General features: G+C 42.6%; 1 protein-coding gene across 7 annotated transcripts; it reads left to right on the top strand.

Annotated features, from left to right (window-relative positions):
* Positions 1-992: 992 nt before the first annotated feature.
* LOC110485930 (rho GDP-dissociation inhibitor 1) lies at positions 993-20,819 on the top strand. Of its 7 annotated transcripts, none has more exons than XM_021557169.3 (6): positions 993-1,156; positions 10,097-10,288; positions 15,092-15,175; positions 15,934-16,010; positions 16,920-16,983; positions 18,307-20,819. In XM_021557169.3, the coding sequence occupies exons 1-6, from the start codon at positions 1,060-1,062 to the stop codon at positions 18,504-18,506; spliced, it is 714 nt and encodes a 237-aa protein (XP_021412844.1). In that variant the 5' UTR covers positions 993-1,059; the 3' UTR covers positions 18,507-20,819. The 7 variants fall into 7 exon arrangements, with proteins under 7 accessions (XP_021412844.1, XP_090052119.1, XP_090052120.1 ...); XM_090195994.1 differs by having other exon boundaries at positions 1,038-1,156; positions 14,685-15,175; XM_090195995.1 differs by having other exon boundaries at positions 1,038-1,156; positions 14,670-15,175.
* Positions 20,820-21,872: the final 1,053 nt, after the last annotated feature.

Below are 21,872 nucleotides of genomic sequence, written 5' to 3'. Positions count from 1 at the left end.
CTTTGCCTCCCCTTCTCCTTGTGCATAGTTGTAATAAACCTACAAAACAAACTGTTCCAGTGCATCTGCCTCTTGTTGAAGTGCTGTAGGACACTAAGGGCTGGTTTCCCACACATTAAGTTTAGTCATGGTGTGAAGCTGTTTCGGTGTAAATTCTCTTAAGAGCTTACATTAGTCCTGGACTAGGCTTTGTGTCCAGGAAACCGCCCCTACACGCCTGAAAGGCACTTTAAGGTCAATATGGCATCTGCATTGGCCATGTAGCATTTATGGTGATATAGCCTCTTCAGAGGTCAGGGCATACATACTAGCGCTTTGTGGCGCAGAGCTGTTGTGAAGTGAGTTTGTTTATACAGGCCCTCAACTACTGTCAACCAATCATGTCAATGAGGAGCTATATGGAGCCTTCAGCATTGTTACAAAATGTAAGGCACATGGTGATGTGGTATGGAGCTCAATTGTGCCTCTGGAAGCTCCAATAACATCACACCATCCATGTGATGCTTCTGACCACGTTTTCACATCAAGCATTAATTGGATCTTTGACCTCTATAGTGGGGATGATCACGTAAAATGTGTGGAAATGATTGGGACTTCCAATGGTAGTTCACTGTACTGCATCTATATCAAATGCTTGTGAAAAGCTAAAGCAATTCTATAACATGCACAACACTACTCTTGTGAGATTGTCAAACCCAATGAATGTGTCATGTTAATACATTTTCATATTAGGTTTGTGGTTACTACAGTGTAAGAAATTAATTTTCAATTTCACATCACTGACTTGTTCGATATTAGTTGAAATGGTCAAAGAACTCGAAGGACCAGTTAATTAGTCTTTGGTTCGCAGTGAAGGATGGGGACCTAATACATTGACCTACTTTTTTTTTTAACCGTTTTAACATGTGAAACTATTCAAATGAAGTGTTTAAGTACACTTCCGCTACTTGTTGAATACTTCAAATTAGCCCCACCTAAAATCTCTTTAGGGTGCGCGGCAACTGCACGCCACATGCAACGAGCGTGCGCGCCGCGGCATAGTTCCCGGAAACGAGTTGTATGGGGCGGTGCCGTTCCTTGTTCGCCATACTTGCACAGAGAAGAGCAACAGAAGCACTTATTCTGCTAGCCCCTGGGAAAAAACAGCAGGAAAACGGTAAAGACCTGCTTTCACAACCTATACAATAGTTAACGATCAAGCACAGAACGGTTCATTATGTTTTAGACTTACTTTGTATCTGGTGTCATTTCGTCCCAACTTTGCGAACTAGCAATTTGCTGAGTTGTGCTAGCATGCCAACCACAATAACGTTAGCCTGCTATGGTATCTAACGTTACATACTTCACACCCTGGCTGCAGCAGTGCCCATATGTAGCCAGCGAAACATCAAGTAAACGTTGGTCTACTGTTAATATTTTGTTCTGCTCCAGTGGGACTTATGTAAAAGCACGGGACATTTGTAACATAGTTTGGTTTAATTGGGTGGCAGGTAGCTAGAGTAACATGGGTGTTGGACTAACTAGCCAGTTAGCAATCCTCGTGCAGCTTGATGACTTGCGGCAGTGTCTAGCCGTTCAGAGACTAGTTAGCCAGTGGTGTTAACACACTAGCTAGCTATTTGGCTGTCTTTGACGTTTGATTACTTTGTCGCCTGAAACCGTGCTAAATTCGACGATTAGGTAACCTTCGTTCTTTAGATAGTGTAACACATTGTTTAGCTAATTATGTAGCTTTTCGTTTGGATTCTCAAGTTAGCATCTGTCCCTGTCAGTAACTAACGTTACATTAATCGGTCAGTCTTTCTTTGCAGCAAGCTAACGCTACAACTCAAGCTATCTAGCCACCCGCAGACAACAAAAGAATGGAAGTGAGTTTTTTTTTTTTTAGATGTTTCTCTTCCAGGAAGTAACTCAAGTCCATAAAGCAATCTTGATAAGATAACAAATGTTTTGACATACTGTATTGATCTGTAGTGCACACTGCATACCCAGTTCCAATGCAACGCAAATTATAATTTTACAGCTGGTGGCTGTGTAGAGTATTGTCAGTGATTGCACAGGAGAAAGAGACTGTTCTGCACCTGTTCTGCACCTGTACAACTCATTTTGTTAACAAGTTTGAATAAATGAGTCATTATTTTAACTATCATTCATTTCATCCATTAATGTTTACTGATGCAAATTCTAGTTGGTGAATGTGATAGGAAATTCATTAGCGTAGGTAGACTTGTTTCCTCTGTCAACCTGAATGTTAAGTACCACGTCCTGTCTGCTAGAAATAATTGACATCTTCCTCTGACTGCGCGGGTGTAGTGGACCCTTTAGACTAGAAGCCAGGACGACATTGATTGAGCCCTGTACGATGGAACATCACGACTCGATTAAATTGAGCATCCATTAAGTTAGCATTGTAAATTGCTTTAAATTATCATTATTTGTCAATGAATAGTCAATCCGTGACAAATAATCTCTCGTATATGCTCAGGAGTTTGCAGATGGTTATGTTTCTGTTCTGAACATCCCATGCGCTTGCCTGCTGAGTTAAAATCAGACCGACAAACACCTGGCCCCTAGCTCCCAGACAAAGTTGAGGATTTTGCCTAAGAGTAGGGAATAGGAAGTGAGATTTTACTCTTAAGTGGCACTGAAAGTTTAGTGCAAATCATTACATAACATTAGCTCTGAAACAACCTGACATTTGGTCAAAAGTTTATATAATCTGACACACATTTGCCAACCCAAACAGTTGAGTTATTTGGTTAATTATGTGGTATATAGGTCTTCACGGGTCCAACCAAATTCCAGTTCAGGGTGGGTCTGGGTCCAAAGTGCAAGCTTTTTCCTCGGATACGGGCCGGGCCCTATTTGATTGTCATCGAGTCTTGGGTCTATGTAACTACAGCTGATGGACCCCACCACAGCTCTGCATAGCCTATAGCATATTTGTTTTACACTAATAGAAGGGTTAGACAACATATAAAGACCTATTCATTAAGCAGAAGAGCAACTTGGTTGAGAGATATATATATATATATATATATATATATATATATATATATATATATATATATATATATATATATATGAATGAGCTTTTCCATGGGTCTAAACCTGGATACATTAGGTTAGTCGTCGGGTCCACGTCCGATTGTCCTCGTGTCTGTTCTTGCAAGATGGAGGTAGGTCGACCACTGGTGTCGGTGTGAGTCTGCAACCTGGTTTTAGAACGTTTCGTATAATTCTTTACGCAGATCTAAGACAGTAGATTTCGTATGGAATGTATTAATTTGTGGATACCCATCATCCATTATGTATGATTTGTTACGAACCAATTTGTTGTGGCTACCGTTAGCTAGGTGGCTAATGTTAGCTATGCTAGGGATTAAGGTTAGGAGTTTGGTTAAAGGGGAAGGGTTAGCGGGCATGTTAAATAGCTAACAAGTAGTAAGTAGTTGCTAATTAGCTCAAATGCTAAAGTTGTCCATGATGAAATTTGAACACACAACCTTTGGGCTGCTAGATATTCGCGTTATACGCCCACCCGACCAACCACCCACCTTTCGATTTTGCCTTAAGTAACCTTCTGTCTTATGTAACCATATCCTACTAATTTGAGTGTTCCTGATTTACATTTACTATCCTACATCAAGTCTGAGACCAGGCTGGAGTCTAAGCAGGCCCCTGGCTGCCCTGTGCTCAGGCATGTTTATCATTGCAGTCAAATCCATGTTCCACTGTCTGCAGGGTGAGCTCTCCTTCTGTGGCATTCCACCCAGCCTGCTAGTTCAGACAGGTCAGGAGGCTGGATGTATGTTAGCAGAGTCACTATTATTCGAGTCACGAGCAAGTCTCAAGTCACAAGGTCCGAGTCCTAAGTAGAACGGGTCGAGTCTCGTGTCAAGTTCAAGGCGTGTATTCTAAGAGCAAGTCAAGTCACGTGTTTTTTTTAAAGTCAAGTAATATTAAAATCTATACATGCAATGACTTGTTCAACCACAATTCTTTGTCTATTTATTGAGGCTACCGTACAACCCTATTCATTATTTTGTCACCAACACATTTTGATTATAGAATTGTAAAATAGGGACCTTGTAGCAGTCTTAAACACCAGTCTCAAAGTCAACAGTGAGGAGGCGACTCTGGGATGCTTCTAGGCAGAGTTGTAAAGGAAAAGCCATATCTCAGACTGGCCAATAAAATAAAAGATTAAGATGTGCAAAAGAACAGACACTAGACAGAGGAACTCTGCCTTGAAGGCCAGTGTCCCAGAGTCGCCTCTTCCCTGTTGACGTTGAGACTGGTGTTTTGCGGGTAATGAAGCTGCCAGTTGAGGACTTGTGAGTCATCTGTTTCTCAAACTAGACACACTAATGTACTTGTCCTCTTGCTCAGTTGTTTACTGGGGCCTCCCACTCCTTTTTCTATTCTGGTTAGAGCCAGTGTGTGCTATTCTGTGAAGGGAGTAGTACACCATGTTGTACGAGATCTTCAGTTTCTTCGCAATTTCTCACATGGGATAGCCTTCATTTCTCAGAACAAGAATAGACTGACGCGTTTCAGAAGAAAGGTCTTTGTTTCTGGTCATTTTGAGCCTGTAATCGCAAAAGGGTTTTCTAATGATCAATTAGCCTTTTAAAATGATAAACTTCGATTAGCTATGTGCCATTGGAACACAGGCGTATAAGCAACCATCACTCCTATCTAGACATTCCATTAAACATCTGCCGTTTCCAGCTACAATAGTCATTTACAAGATTAACAATGTCTGTGCTCTATTTCTGATTAATTTTGTTATTTTAATGGACAAAAGCACAACAAAAACATTCAAAAACAAGGACATTTCTAATTGACCCCAAACCTTGAAACAGTAATTTATGTTGTGAAGCTAATAGCAGTGACGCAATTATTGTGTAACTCCTCTAGGGCAACATCTGAAAAATAGCGCAGTTGGTGATGTGTACCGGTGCTCGACCACTCGGCGAAAGCACACATCATCCACGACAGAACGGTCGATTGTCAAGGACAATGAATTCCATTATCTTGGCTGTAATGGATTTAGCCTTTGAGTTGTCTCGCTGAAATTTTCTTGCTCTTTCAAATGACTGCTCAACTTGTTGAGTGCTTGATACACACAGTAGACATTGTGGGCTAGGTTAGGAATGCTGTGTTGCATGTGTAGAGCAAAATATAACGTGGCTTCTTTACGTCATGTTATATAGGTATGCACGGCAGCGTTGACCTCGGTTTTTAACATCGGCATTAAACTAGACGAGGTTGGCGTTTTTAGCTGATATCGTCCGATTCCGATATCGTGCATCCCTATAATGAAGCTTACCGTTGTTCCCCAGAACAGTTGAGCCAATCACATGTGTTTGAAAATACTCTGTCAGTATTATATGCTGACCACACCGTGCGTTGCAAAATAAATGTACATGTTATTCAGTCATTGCACCCACATTGCTCACGCACGTCAACGAGTGTCTGTGTAGCCAGGTACTAAAATAGAACTTGGTTCTATTTGTGACGCAGTGCAAGTCCCGCCTCTCTCCTCATTGGTTTTTGAGAGCATATTTCCACGTGGGTGATTGAAAGATGAATTTAGGTCCACATTCCTGTCTGATCATACAAGCATTTGACTGAGCGGTGGTAGGCAGCAGCAGGTTTGTAAGCAGTCATTCAAACAGCACTTTCGTGCGTTTTGCCAGCAGCTCTTCTTTGTGCATCAAGCATTGCGCTGTTTATGACTTGAAGTCTATCAACTCGAGATTTGGCTGGTGTAACCGAAATGGCTAGCTAGTTAGCGGAGTGCACGCTAATAGCGTTTCAAAAGTCACTCGCTCTGAGACTTGGAGTGGTTGTTTCCCTTACTCTGCATGGGTAACGGTGCTTCGAGGGTGACTTGTGTTCCTGGTTCGAGCCCAGGTAGGAGCGAGGAGAGGGACGGAAGCTATACTGTTACACTGGCAATACTAAAGTGCCTATAAGAACATCCCATAGTCAAAGGTTAATGAAATACAAATGGTATAGGGAAAAAGTCCTATAATTCCTATAATAACTACAACCTAAAACTTCTTGCCTGGGAATATTGAAGACTCATGTTAAAAGGAACCACCAGCCTTCATACAGTGCCTTGCGAAAGTATTCGGCCCCCTTGAACTTTGCGACCTTTTGCCACATTTCAGGCTTCAAACATAAAGATATAAAACTGTATTTTTTTGTGAAGAATCAACAACAAGTGGGACACAATCATGAAGTGGAACGACATTTATTGGATATTTCAAACCTTTTTAACAAATCAAAAACTGAAAAATTGGGCGTGCAAAATTATTCAGCCCCCTTAAGTTAATACTTTGTAGCTCCACCTTTTGCTGCGATTACAGCTGTAAGTCGCTTGGGGTATGTCACTATCCGTTTTACACATCAAGAGACTGACATTTTTTCCCATTCCTCCTTGCAAAACAGCTCGAGCTCAGTGAGGTTGGGTGGAGAGCATTTGTGAACAGCAGTTTTCAGTTATTTCCACAGGTTCTCGATTGGATTCAGGTCTGGACTTTGACTTGGCCATTCTAACACCTGGATATGTTTATTTTTGAACCATTCCATTGTAGATTTTGCTTTATGTTTTGGATCATTGTCTTGTTGGAAGACAAATCTCCGTCCCAGTCTCAGGTCTTTTGCAGACTCCATCAGGTTTTCTTCCAGAATGGTCCTGTATTTAGCTCCATCCATCTTCCCATCAATTTTAACCATCTTCCCTGTCCCTGCTGAAGAAAAGCAGGCCCAAACCATGATGCTGCCACCACCATGTTTGACAGTGGGCATGGTGTGTTCAGGGTGATGAGCTGTGTTGCTTTTATGCCAAACAAAACGTTTTGCATTGTTGCCAAAAAGTTCAATTTTGGTTTCATCTGACCAGAGCACCTTCTTCCACATGTTTGGTGTGTCTCCCAGGTGGCTTGTGGCAAACTTTAAACAACACTTTTTATGGATATCTTTAAGAAATGGCTTTCTTCTTGCCACTTTTCCATAAAGGCCAGATTTGTGCAATATACGACTGACTGATTGTTGTCCTATGGACAGAGTCTCCCACCTCAGCTGTAGATCTCTGCAGTTCATCCAGAGTGATCATGGGCCTCTTGGCTGCATCTCTGATCAGTCTTCTCCTTGTATGAGCTGAAAGTTTAGAGGGACGGCCAGGTCTTGGTAGATTTGCAGTGGTCTGATACTCCTTCCATTTCAATATTATCGCTTGCACAGTGCTCCTTGGGATGTTTAAAGCTTGGGAAATCTTTTTGTATCCAAATCCGGCTTTAAACTTCTTCACAACAGTATCTCGGACCTGCCTGGTGTGTTCCTTGTTCTTCATGATGCTCTCTGCGCTTTTAACGGACCTCTGAGACTATCACAGTGCAGGTGCATTTATACGGAGACTTGATTACACACAGGTGGATTGTATTTATCATCATTAGTCATTTAGGTCAACATTGGATTATTCAGAGATCCTCACTGAACTTCTGGAGAGAGTTTGCTGCACTGAAAGTAAAGTGGCTGAATAATTTTGCACGCCCAATTTTTCAGTTTTTGATTTGTTAAAAAAGTTTGAAATATCCAATAAATGTCGTTCCACTTCATGATTGTGTCCCACTTGTTGTTGATTCTTCACAAAAAATACAGTTTTATATCTTTATGTTTGAAGCCTGAAATGTGGCAAAAGGTTGCAAAGTTCAAGGGGGTCGAATACTTTCGCAAGGCACTGTACATGTGAGAGAGATGAAATTTAGAGGGGAGAACAAATATGCAACAAATAGCATGGGTTGCTAATATGACAAGGATTGTGGCTTTGGCTACTGGACAATTAAAGAAAGTTGATATAAAATAATTGCCTTTATGGATATGGTCTGATTTTGGCTAGGCTACTTTGAAGCAAGGTAAGATATGTAGTAAAATGTTCAGGATTCCAAAAATGAAGTATATGTTTTCAAAGTGCATACTGCCCCCAGCTCATTGCAAAGTGGTGTGTGACACCCTGATGACGCCTGCCTTCTATTGCTTATGCATTTGCTGTTTGAGATGCTGTATCAGCAGCTCTCACACTGTCTGACTGTTTTTCCACTTGAAGGCTCTGTAGCTGTATGCTGTGCGAGTGTGATAAATGAGATGCATAACCAATATACACACACAGAAATGTATTTCCACTAAATTATACAAATGAACCTATAGACCGATAAGCATGACCAGTCAAATGTATTTAAATCGACTGGTATTTCCATCAATGAATAGGCTAAAAAGCATTATTTCGCAATGGGATTTTCTTCTTCTCCTGGACATTTGGCCAGTGCAGCAGTACTAATTTATTTCCCATTTTTCTTTTGTTTTATGGTGTACTTTTTGTTCCTATATCTTTGTTACCGTGTAGATTGGCTTTAGTGAGGGATTAGTTTCCTAATACATGTACTATACACTGTACGCCATACAGAACTCCAAAACAAACTGCGTCATTCATTCTCCCCGCTCCATTTTCCATTTTCCACACCAGGCTACTAGTTTTTCTTCTTTTTTTCTTTTTTTTAATGAATAGTTTTACGCTCTTTGGTTAACAAGGATCCAGATGTGCTTTTAACTTTTAAGACTAAATGCCAATATTTAAATACTTTCACTCCCCCAAGCTCCAGCGAAGAATGATAGATCACCAAAATCAAGTGGAAAATAACTTTTGTATTTTTTTCCATTCCCGAGTGCTGTTTCTGCAGTAGCAGACACAGACAGAGGATTCATGATCAGGCTATTGTGGGAGAGAAGGCCTTATTGGGGATGTTGGACCCTTCTTGGCATAAATACAGCTCTTCCTGCTTTTGTGAGTCTCTCCAGTTGTCATGACTCAAGTATATTGAGGAGAGGCCTCTCATTCCAATTATAACCCCTGGATGGGGATGACCCATCTGGAGTGGATTTTATTGGCCATCTTGTTGTGAATGCCATTAGGCTTGCTGTCAAACGGTTTTAGTTGTTGGTAAGATGGCATCAAATGATGTTGGCATGAGTTCAAAGGACAGAGATGGGCGTGTTGAATTTTGAGTCGTTTTTGAGAAAAGCAATTTCAAGAACCGTTTCACTCAGATTTTACTTGAGGAAAGCCCCACAAATTAAGCCTGGAAGTCGGCCCAGTTCCAAACAAATTTTGTCATGACAACGACCTTAGGAGTTTGCCGTTACAGATCTGGGGCAAACGGGCAACAACATTTAAGGACCATGGTCATTGATTGCGTTGATCTTAAGAATGTAGGCTACATGTGGTCTATTTTAGGAGCATGTAAATTCTGTATGTCAACATTGTTTTGACCGAAGCTTGACCACATCTGTCAGTGTAGTTGAACTTACTTGCTAATTAATGAAAGGAAGACAACATCCCTGTACAACACATGACAGTCAGTGTAAGTAGATTGGTGTGAGCTTGTTTTGAAAAGTCCGGCTAAGAGGCCCCTGGAGACCAATGGTTGTGAGAGACTGTGTGATTGATCCGTTTTTAGAACAACCCCTCGGGTGGTTCTCCCAATGCGAAGGAACACGCAGTTAATAATGGAAAAGACACCATTTGTTGTTTTGTCATGTATTGTTGTATTTCTTTGCATCTTGGGACAGTTGACCTCAATCTTGTGTGTGTTAGGGGCCCATGTCATGCGACTTTTCACACATGACCTCATTTGATGGAGATGGTCTCCCACTAGCCTGATGCTGTTAGTGTGCCCAGATTTTTCACATTAGAACCAGGATTAAGTCATCAGTATTGACTTAATTTTTTTGTGATGTAAAAAAAAAAAAAAAGATTCTGCACCTTTTTTGGTTCTTCTGATCAGGGAACCTTTCTGCGTTTTAGTTCCTTGTTTGTTGCTTTATGTGATGTCATAGCAGCATTTTATAGTAATTGATGAGATGCTGTCATCCTTTTATTTGAGCAGATTATACTACATCCTCTGAGGTGAAGCCACATGGGAGGAGTAGCGATTAGTGGAACTATTTATTGGCCTATCTTGGTTGTAAACATTCCTCTCTCTTCTTCTTCTTCCCCACCCTCTGTCACTTCTCTTTCTCTCCACAGACATGGCTGAGGACGACTTGACTCCGGAGCAGCTAGCAGCCATCGCTGCGGAGAACGACGTAGGTGAGACGGTCAACTACAAGCCCCCGGCCCAGAAGACCCTGCAGGAAATCCAGGAGCTGGATCAGGATGACGAGAGCCTCCGGAAGTACAAGGAGGTTCTGCTAGGAGCCGGCGCTGCTGCTGTCGCTGGTGAGTGTGTGTTTGTAATTTCTCTCTCAATATGTGTGTTTGTATACGTGTCTGCCTGGCGCCTGCTTAGTATCTTTACGTGTCATATCCAAGATGGCGTAGCAGTCGGTCGTGTGTCCTGTCATGTGTAAATATAGTATTCCTAATTTATTAATTTTTTTCTTCTCGTATATATTTCATATATATTTTGATCTCACTTTCCATCTACGGACTGAATATACTCTCCTGCAACCCGCCTCACCCAATGTGGTACGGATCTGCTGTTTTTATACTTTAGAACCGGAACCCCCATCAGAAGCTAGCCAGCTAACTAGCTACTAGTCAGTTAGCCACTGCTAGCGGTCTTCACCGTTAATTTGGACACCAGCCAGCCTCAGCTCGGTCAATACCTGCCAGTCTGCACAGCGCGATATCAACCCAGAGCATATCAAACTGCTTTTTCTCTACCACATCTTCTAATTCCTACCGCAAGCTCTGAACCTTTACACAGGATCATCGCAGCTAGCTAGCTGCAATCCGAGTGGCTACGCCTGGCTAATGTCTCTGTCCCAAAGCAAGCACCAGTTAGCCTCGAACTAGGCCCATCTCCTAACTAGCCAAAGAGGTCCACCAGCTAATTATTGAGCTACAATACCTATTTTTCCATATGGCCTGGACCCTTTACTTCCGACACCGAGTCCCGCCGGGCCATCATGACTGGTCTGCCGATGTATTCGTCCGAGGTGATTTCAACTGGCTCTTCCGTTGCGATGTCGCTGAAGGCCCATCTGCTAGCCCCGACCCGCTAGCTGTCTGAATCGCCATGTCTCCAGCTTGCCTACTGAAGTAGCGACAACTTAACGGCTCCCTTACTCACCCATTGCTCCCTTACTCACATCCTACCATACCTGTGTCTGTACATTATGCCTTGAATCTAATCTTCCGCGCCCATAAATCTGCTCCTTTTACTCTCTGTTCCGAACGCACCAGTTCTTATAGCCTTTAGCCGTACCTTTATCCTACTCCTCCTCTGTTCCTCTGGTGATGTAGAGGTTAACCCAGGCCCTGCAGCCCCCAGCACCACTCCTATTCCCCAGGCGCGCTCATTTGTTGACTTCTGTAACCGTAAAAGCCTTGGTTTCATGCATGTTAACATCAGTTTGTTTTATTCACTGCTTTAGCACACTCCTTCAACCCGGATGTCCTAGCCGTGTCTGAATCCTGGCTTAGGAACGCCACCAAAAATCCAGAATTTTCCATTCCCAACGACAACATTTTCTGACAAGCTAGAACTGCCAAAAGTGGCAAAGTTCGCCTGCAGAGTTCTGTCATACTATCCAGGTCTGTGAACAAACAATTTGAGCTTCTACTTTTAAAAAATCCACATTTCCAGAAACAAGTCTTTCACCGTTGTGGCATGTTATAGACCCCCCTCAGCCCCCAGCTGTGCCCTGGACTATCTTCAGAGTTCATACTGTTAGGTGTTCTAAACTGGGATATACTTAACACCCCGGCCGTCCTACAATCTAAGTGCCCTCAATCTCACACAAATTATCAAGGAACCTACCAGGTACAACCCTTAATCTGTAACCATGGGCACCCTCTTGGATATCATCCTGACCAACTTGCCCTCTAAATACAGCTCTGCTGTCTTCAACCAGGATCTCAGCGATCACTGCCTCATTGCCTGCGTCCGTAATGGGTCCACGGTCAAACGACCACGCCTCATCACTGTCAAATGCTCCCTAAAACACTTCTGCGAGCAGGCCTTTCTAATTTTCCTGGCCCAGGTATCCTGGAAGGATATTGACCTCATCCCATCAGTAGAGGATGCCTGGTAGCTCTTCAAAAGTGCTTTCCTCACCATCTTAAATAAGCATGCCCCATTCAAAACAAATGTAGAACTAAGAATAGATATAGCCCATGGTTCACCCCAGACTTGACTGGCCTTGACCAGCACAAAAACATCCTGTGGTGTTCTGCATTAGCATCGAATAGCCCCTGCAAATGCAACTTTTCACAGAAGTCAGGAACCAATATACACAGTCAATAAGGAAAGCTAAGGCTAGCTTTTTCAAACAGAAATTTGCATCATGTAGCACTAATTCCAAAAACTTTTGGGACACTAAAGTCCACAGAGAATAAGAGCACCTCTTCCCAGCAGCCCACTGCACTGAGGCTTGGAAACACTGTCACCACCGATAAATCCGGGTTCATTGATAATTTCAATAAGCATCTTTCTACGGCTGGCATTGCTTTCCAGCTGGCTACCCCTACCAACAGCTCTGCACTGATCTTGCAGGCGAAAACCTGAGGAAAATCCAACGAAGTGCTGTTTTTCCTGAAAGCTCTCTGTTCCATTGGATGCCTTGCCTCCATTTAAAGGGATATCAACCAGATTCCTTTTCCTATGGCTTCCTCAAGGTGTCAACAGTCTTTAGACAAAGTTTCAGGCTTTTACTTTGAAAAATGAGCGAGAAAGATAACATCGCGTCAGTGGATAGCTGGGTGTTTGCAGAGTTTTGCTTGTGCAACAGTGTGGGGCAGCCATTGTCTCTCCCTCTCCTATTGAAAAAGCGACAGTCCCGGTTGATATATTATCGATTATATATTTTTTTAAAGAACCTGAGGATTGATTATAAAAAACGTTAGACATGTTTCTGTGGACATTACGGATACTATTTGGAATTTTCATCTGCGATGTCGTGACCGCTTCGAGCCTGTGAATTTCTGAACATAACGTGCCAAACAAATGGAGGTATTTTGGATATAAAAATAATCTTTATGGAACAAAAGGAACATTTATTGTGTAACTGGGAGTCTCGTAAGTGCAAACATCCGAAGATCATCAAAGGTAAGCGATTTAATCTATTGCTTTTCTGACTTTCGTGACCAATTACTTGGCTGCTAGGTGTTTGTAATATTTTGTCTACTGAGAGAGATGTTCTTACATTAACACTTGTTATGCTTTCGCCGAATAGCCTTTTTGAAATCTGACACGCCAGGTGGATTAACAACCAGCTAAACTGTGTTTTGCTATATTGCACTTGTGATTTCATGAAAATTAAATATTTTTAGTAATTTTATTTGAATTTGGTGCGCTGCAATTCAGCAGGTGTTGATGAAAATTATCCCGCTAACTGGATGGGTGCGTCCAAGAAATTAACAAACATCCAGACGAGCTTCAATGCCATACAACACTCCTGCCGTGGCTTCCAATTGCTTTTAAATGCAAGTAAAACTAAATGCATGCTCTTCAACCGATGGCTGCCCGCACCCGCCTGACTAGCATCACTACTCTGGACGGTTCTGATTTAAAATATGTGGACAACTACAAATACCTAGGTGTCTGGTTAGACTGTAAACTCTCCTTCCAGACTCACATTAAGCTTCTCCAATCCAAAATGAAATCTAGAATTGGCTTCCTATTTCGCAATAAAGCATCCATAACTCATGCTGCCAAACACCCTCGTAAAGCGGACTATCCTACCGATCCTAGACTTTGGTGACGTCATTTACAAAATAGCCTCCAACACTCTACTCAGACTACATGCAATTTGCTATCACAGTGCCATCTGTTTTGTCACCAAAGCCCCATATACTACCCACCATTGTAACCTGTATGCTCTCGTTGGCTGGCCCTTGCTACCTATTCGTCGCCAAACCCACTGGATCCGGGTCATCTATAAGTCTTTGCTAGGTAAATCCCCGCCTTATCTCAGCTCACTGGTCACCGTAGCAACACCCACCCGTAGTACGCGCTCCAGCAGGTATATTTCACTGGTCACCCCCAAAGCCAACACGTCCTTTGGCCGCCTTTCCTTCCAGTTCTCTGCTGCCAATGACTGGAACGAACTGCAAAATTTCCTGAAGCTGGAGTCTTATCTTCCTCTAACTTTAAGCATCAACTGTCAGAGCAGCTTACCGATCACTACCTGTACACAGCCTATCTGTAAATAGCCCACCCAACTACCTCATCCCCATATTGTTATTTATCTTTTTGCACCTCAGTATCTCTACTTGCACATCTATCACTCCAGTGTTAATGCTAAATTGTAATTATTTCGCCTCTATGGCCTATTTATTGCTATTTATTCCTTACTCTTCTGCATTTGCACACACTGTACATAGATTTTTCTATTGTGTTAATAACTGTACGTTTGTTTAACTCTGTTTTTGTCGTCACACTGCTTTGCTTTATCTTGGCCAGGTCGCAGTTGTAAATGAGAACTTTTTCTCATCTGGCCTACCTTGTTATTGAAAGGTGAAAGGTGAAATTTAAAAAATAAAAATACCACTGTTTAGCTTTGGGAGAATGCTATAGAAACAGTCCCTGGGTACTAGCTATCTCAAAATAAACATGTTTTTTTTTCATGTTGGGGCCCTTCCAACTAATGGATAGCTGTCCTGATTTCAGCTCTCATCTGGGGCAGACCGTTGGACAGCTGGTTGTTACTGGTAGTATACATGCAGTCCTCAATTCCTAAATGTTGCCTCTAAAAAGTATTGGTCTGTACAATCGATTTACAACTTTTAATGTTTAAATGGAGGCCTAGGTAAGGGCCATAACTTCACAGATATCCCTACTTGGATGTATTCAGTTTGGTTGTCATTTAGACACAAATGCAGAATTATGTAAAAATACATTTAAGTAATGTTTTTGTGCTTAATGTGACATATTTTCACACCGAATGACCTATAAAGTTTAAAGGTCTGAAACCAAACATTACATATCAGCAAGTAACTAGGGTGTAATTGTGTCAAGGTTGCTGTGGGTCAGTTACCTTGATCTATTTGCATGTTCTTTGTCTGGTCTTGTTGCAGATCCCAGCGTTCCCAACGTCCAGGTGACACGGTTGACACTGATGTGTGAGACTGCCCCGAACCCACTGACCCTTGACCTGCAAGGTGAGCTGTAGTACTTTTTTGTTTTCTGTAATTCCCAGAAATGGACATCTTATCGTACGAGCATCTCGAAACATGAGGGAAATAGTTCAGAGTGTGTCACTAACTGGCGTTGACAAACTGATCTGTTAGACCACGTTCTAAGTAAAGACCTGCTACTCACCTGACTCTCTTGAGGAGGTGAGCAAGACACCTTGTGCCACTGAACAGAATGACCTGAGTCACCCTGAACGAGGCAGGCCAGTGCCAGTAAAAGTGCGTGCATCACACTCGTGTATGTACTTGTAGTGACTGTTCCCGAGGAACAGTGTAACACAGCCACTCGTGTCAGAAGTAACATGCTGGAAACGGTGAATGAATAGGAATTAATTAGGTGTCGTTTGAACATTTCAAAGCCTTACCTCATGGTCTTTCCATGTACAGCACTTATTGCAAATTCTGGGGTAAAAACTGTTTCGAAGCATTCATCGTGGGGGGAATAAAGAGATTACTGTATTGCTTCTGTTTCCCCAGTCTGTTCCACTGGTTGATGTTAAAGGAGAGTGTTGCAGCACTGCTAGAAGACACTATTAAAACCCCTGATTAAGTGTGCTAATGAGTCAGAGCTGTCTAGGACTCCACATGGCTGTTAGACACCCTGCTCTCACACTCCACACTGGGGCCCTGTGGACGGCAGTCCCCTGCTGCATGCCCTAGTTAGTGTGGGTGTGAGAGAGTTGGAGAAACCTTACTGTTTTTTTCCCTCGTTGTCTTTCTAACAGGAGATCTGGAGGCCTTTAAGAAGCAGTCCTTTATCCTGAAGGAGGGAGTGGAGTACAGAATAAAGATCAGCTTCAAAGTGAGAGCACGGTTCAGATCTTTTGCGGTGGTCCTTGCTGACATTTAAATGTGCAGGTAACTGCCAAAATAAAGGAAACCCCAACATAGTGTCTTAATAGGGTGTTGGGACACCACGAGTCAGAACAGCTTCAATGCACCTTGGCATAGATTCTGCAAGTGTCTGGAACTCTATTGGAGGGATGCGACACCATTCTTCCACGAGAAATTCCATAATTTTATGTTTTGTTGGAGGGTTACCGCTGTCTCAGGCGCCGTGCCAGAATCTCCCATAAGTGTTCAATTGGTTTGAGATCTGGTGACTGAGACGGCCATGGCATATGGTTTACATCATTCTTATGCTCATCAAACCATTCAGTGACCACTCGTGGCCTGTGGATGGGGGCATTGTCATCCTATGGGGGCATAGCCATGGTAGCCAAAATAATGGCCTGCCCAGCATTTTTATGCATGATGGGATGTTCATTTTTTAATGAACCCAGGAACCACACCTGTATGGAAGCACCTGCTTTCAATATACTTTACCTCTCATTCCCACAAGTGTTTCCATTATTTTTGGCAGTTACCTGTATAACATGTAAGATATTGCACAAAACAATTGAATTGACTTTACGTGAATGAAAGCTGTTTGTATGAAGACCACATAAGTTAAATGCAGAAGACACATTTCAGTTGAATGCATTCAGTTGTACCACTGACTAGGTGTCCCCCTTTTCCCTTTCCCTAAAAAGGTAGTGGCTACACTTTTCTTTCCCCCCCACTAAAAATCAAACACTCAGATTGTGCCATTAATGAACTTGGCTTACCGGTAGGTATTGTATTTTTTCAGATTTCATGGTTCACTAGGTCTTTTAAATGGCCTATTTCTGTCAGATTTTCCATGCCGCTAACGGTGCCTCTATCTCTGCAGGTGAACAAGGAGATTGTCTCGGGACTCAAGTATGTCCAGCAGACCCACAGGAAAGGAGTGAGAAGTGAGTGCTTGCTGCTTCCTATCCCTCTTGTTTGTTCCCTCCTGACCTCCATCTCAACCTCACAAGCCTTCCTTCCATAGTAAATGTGAGAAATTGTGCCCTAGACTGAAGCGAATGTTGACATCAACGTTGAAGTTTCCCACTACCATCAGTTTCTACAGATTGCCCTGTTAAGGGAATGTACTAGGTGATACATTGTCATGGTTTCCAAATGTTGGTCCTAACAGAATTGAAGAGATAAGTGGCATGATGCCACAACACCGTTGCTTTAGACAGTAAGGGAATCATTTTAAATGAATTAGTTCAGTGAAGAGCTGTAAACACTTAAGGCCTGTAGAGACTACCATTGTTTAATGTTGACAGACAGCCCCGGCCCACACACTGCCTTTCCTTTTAAATCTGCCAAGAGAAACAGGCAGAAGGGCCAGGGCCTGAAATTGAGATATTGTTTGAAACCGGATGAAAAGGTTGAAAAATAGAGGCTGAAAAACAGACTCGACAGTGTCAATAGGGATATTATTGAGATTGTTTTGAGGCATTCATCTCACATTTTACTGAGCAGAAGAGAAAGGCAGAGTGGCAGGGCGTGAAATGTTTGTTTGAAACTGGATGCAAGTCGAGGCACAAAACAGCCTGTTGTGTCAATTGCTTTATTAGTGAGTCGTGTTTGTGAGGCTTATTGAGAAATCGATTGATCCAAATAAATTGGAGCAGGCCTCCTGAGTGGTGCAGCGGTCTAGGCGTCACTACAGACCCTGGTTCAATCCCAGTGTCTTCCGGGTTTGGCCGAGCGAGATTTCCTTGTCCCGTTGCGCTCTAGCGACTCCTTGCTGGGGTCCGGGTGCCTGCAAGCTGACTTCAGTCCCCATCTGAACGGTGTTTCCTCCGACACATTGGTGCGGCTGGCTTCTGGATTAAGCGAGCCGTGTGTCAAGAAGCAGTGCGGCTTGGCAGGGTCGTGTTTCGGAGGTCGCACGGCTCTCGTCCTTCGCCTCTCCCGAGTCCGTAGGGGAGTTGCAGCGATGGGACAAGGCTGTAACTACCAATTGGATGTCACAAAATTGGGGAGAAAAAGGGATAAAAGTACAACAAATGTTTTACTCCAATTTATAAAAATCATCAGTCGTGTTTTTCATTAGTCCTGTTTATTGATAACTTTCTTCGCAGCGAGCAAGTATCTTCTCCAAGTAGTTACACCCTGTTTCATTGTTTTCTGTTTATTGCCTGATGAACACCACCCTGTATTGCCTGATGAACACCACCCTGTATTTCTTGTCCTCCCTGGTGATTCAAACAGCCCTTCTTTTCTCTCGGTCTCTGTAGTTGACAAGACGGACTACATGGTGGGGAGCTATGGGCCGAGGCCGAACGAGTACGACTTCCTGACCCCGCTGGAGGAGGCTCCTAAAGGCATGCTGGCCCGCGGCACCTACAACATCAAGTCCAAGTTCACCGACGACGATAAGCACGACCACCTTTCTTGGGAGTGGAACCTCAACATCAAGAAAGACTGGAAAGATTAAGAAAGAGGCCTTCAAGACCAAACCCCACAACCATGTCCCCATTTCACCATCAGTTTATTTTCTTGTACTTCATTCCATCCTCGTGCCTTCAATCTTCATTCTGACCCTTCCTCTTCATTCCGACCCTTCCATCCCTCTCTCTTTTTTCCCCATTTATCCGTCTGCATTAGTAGCAGCAGCAGACGCAACGCCCCCCCTCTGTCCGTCCATCCCCCCCCTCTGTCTGTCCATCCCCCCCCTCTGTCCGTCCATCCCTCTGCTTTCTTTGGTTGCACAAAATCCACCATCATTGATTCAATGCCCTCAACCTGCCAAGAATTTGGTTAGGACTGACTGGGAGGGGCCTCAGTGGAGAAGGGAAAACTGCTGTTATTGGCAGAGAGGTTTGGAACGATTATTTTATTGGTTTATTAACTAATTTACCAAGGCAGTCTTTTCAAACAGCTCCAACACTGAAAGGGCATTATCATAATTTTCCAACCTGGTATTGGGCCTTTAAGTTTTTTTTTATCTAATTGTATGAATAATAGTATACTGTGGCTTTGTTCATGTCACTGTTGATATTAATCAGCTTTTATGGTCAATCCTTCCCCGACATCATTTCCTTACCCCTTTTAGCATTCCTTTGCCTGCCTCCTTGCTAGTTTTTGTTATTTTTTTATATATATATTTTACCAAGACCTGCCTTGTTAAAGATATTCTCCTGTACTTTTTGTATTTTTTTGCCAGTAGTTATGAAAGTAGCACCCACGAGCCAAAAGTGGTCTCTGAAAATCGCATGTCACAAATATGTGCACCATGACATTGCTCTCGTTCTACTGTGTGTGTGTGCGTCTTGTTAGCCGTCACTCAAATGGTGAGGGGATGAAACGCAAATTACTAAGGGGCTTGCCCAAGTGGGGCTTAATGTAGGGGTTAAAAAGTTCTGGAGCATGTCTTTTTAAACCTACAGTGAAATAATGAGATGCTTTACTTCAGCTCCCCCCCTTAACCCTTTCCTCTTACGTGGGGATTGGTGCCACGGTAACCTAATGTAGCAGGTGTATAATTTTTTTTGAAGTAATTACGCCTGAAACTAGATCCCCTACATAAGGGGTATTCAACTCTTACCCTATGAGGTCCGCATCCTGCTAGTTTTCTGTTGTATGTGGAGGAGGCGTGTCGCCTTGTTAATGTCCAAAAGCAGAAGTCCATTTCCCCTGAAAACAGGAACATCCAGTAGTTTAGGATTCGGCAGAGGCTAGGGCAAAGGAAGTGAAAGATAATGACATTGTAAAAAATCAAATAAAAAGGGCGTAAGCCCCAGTGCTGCCTCATACCGAAAGATCAAAATAATCAGTTTCACTCACCAACAATCAGTTCACTACTCTTGTGCAGTTGTCATGGTAGTGCACTAACAGATGGTGCATGCCTTGGGCTGTATGTTGTGTATTTCATGTGGTGCTTGCCATCAGGTAGACTCACTCAAGGGCAAATTGTACTATCAACTGTTCCACCATCTTAATCTCTTTGCTAGTTGAGATTCTCCCTGTCGTCTTTACACACATGCTGCTCCCGGCCTGAACTCAACCTCCACTAGTAAACACAAGTTAACATGGTAGTTAGAATGAGAATAGAATACACCACCTAGAATTTACCAATTTGTTTTTTTTTCCTTGCCCACCCCAGCAAGCCACTTCATCATTATTGTTCATCCTTAGCCATGAGGCCTTATCGTCGACTTTGGTCGTGTGAAAAAGAGACATGATTATTTTATTTTTTTGCCTTAATGTACATCAATCCCCAGTCAGATTTCCCTCCTCCCCACCTCACTCACATGTTGTTATAAACCTTAGGGCCTGCTGTCGGAGGTCAAAGGTGATGACAAGTACCAGAGAAGGCACAGGAGTAGAGAATGACTCACCGTCTGCTGCTGGAGACATTGACGGTGTTTCAGCTCTCATTAGGAACAGGAGCTGGTAGGGTTAAGATGTACACCTCCACAGTCAGGCCCCAGCCTTTGCCCAATTACCTATTGACGAAAAGAGACGTTGATGGAAGAACGGTCAAGTTTGCACAGAGTAGGATGTGCTAGCAGAAAATGTGTGATGCTGTTTGAGTATGTTAAGAGGGAGGGATTTTGGATCAGAAAGGGGAATTGACATGTACTGTACCCTAAGCATATGGATGTAAAAGTGTTTCAGATATTGTGCTTTTTCCATACATTCCTTCACACATTGTACAGTTTTGATGCTGGCATGCTGGTGGGGTTGTATGCATATTTGATCATTTGTGATTGCTCTTCATGAACAATAAAGATGTTGCTCAACTTGGCCTGTTGTGTACGGAGTGTCTCTGGTTTTCAAAGTTTATTTGTGGGTAAAATAAGTAAAACCATTATTTCCAGTCTTGATCTATTCAGCAATCACATTTTACAACTTCTCAAGAGTTCTACCAGTCACATTTTTAGACTAGTGGCCAATCTTAAGTTTTGAGAACCCTACCCAAGGTATAACAAAGCACAACCATGTTTTTCCATATCTCTAAGGTCTCCCATATATGGATGGTTGTATACAAAAATCTTATTGTGAAAGTGGTTAAATTGATAGATATGGTGACACACACCCTTAACTCAACTGGTGGGGAATGGGCCACCTAAGTTCATTTATGATGAATTAATTTTACTTTTTGGTAACTGTTTGTCATTCAGTTCTTTATGGTTCAGTCTGACAATGTATAGTGTGGCCAGACACTGAAGGTCCCTCTGTGAATTTGATATGTTTAGGCCCTACTCTTGCAATTACGTTAGAGGGTCCTCCTAGATTTGACTCCATATCCAATATGGCTACCATATTACCATTACATTTTGGTTTTATTACATGTATTAAATTATACATTTTTTTTTATTTTTGTACTGTACTTATGACCTGTACTCAAGACAATTTATATGTACTTCAACTATGTTTGGAATCCAATATGCCCACCATGTACACTCAAACACCTTTGTCTGATTATTTATATATTTTTTAAAGGCAGCAGACTGCTTGTCATGGCAATACCAAGTATTCCACGTTACGAGCCTCTTTGAGGATCAATGAGGCATCTGAGAGGCTCCAACTAAAGGAAAGAGAATCCTGGACTCTTAACCTCTCTCTTGCTCTATAACTTTCCCCCACTGTGGTATAACTTGCTCCTCCAGGATTTGGCTCTTAAGTCACCTCTTTACAGACCTGGTGCCAGGTAAGGTAGGGAGAAAACCAGTCAGTATCAGTATCTGGTGTGACCACACATCTCCTTCACATAGAGTTGATCAGGCTGTTGACTGTAACATGTGGAATGTTGTCCCACGCCTCTTCAATGGCTTTGTGAAGTTGCTGGATATTGGCG

The sequence above is a fragment of the Oncorhynchus mykiss genome, chromosome 13 (genome assembly GCF_057628025.1).
Source record: "Oncorhynchus mykiss isolate SJ-2025 chromosome 13, ASM5762802v1, whole genome shotgun sequence".
Taxonomy (NCBI): Eukaryota; Metazoa; Chordata; class Actinopteri; order Salmoniformes; family Salmonidae; genus Oncorhynchus; species Oncorhynchus mykiss.
This window is presented reverse-complemented; position numbering and strand designations above follow the sequence as displayed.

Coding starts and splice junctions, on each gene's coding strand:
- LOC110485930 (XM_021557169.3), top strand. CDS start 1,060: ATGGGGCGGTGCCGTTCCTTGTTCGCCATACTTGCACAGAGAAGAGCA. Junction 1,157..10,096: donor GAAAAAACAGCAGGAAAACG/GTAAAGACCTGC, acceptor TTCTCTCCACAG/ACATGGCTGAGGACGACTTG. Junction 15,176..15,933: donor ACTGACCCTTGACCTGCAAG/GTGAGCTGTAGT, acceptor TCTTTCTAACAG/GAGATCTGGAGGCCTTTAAG.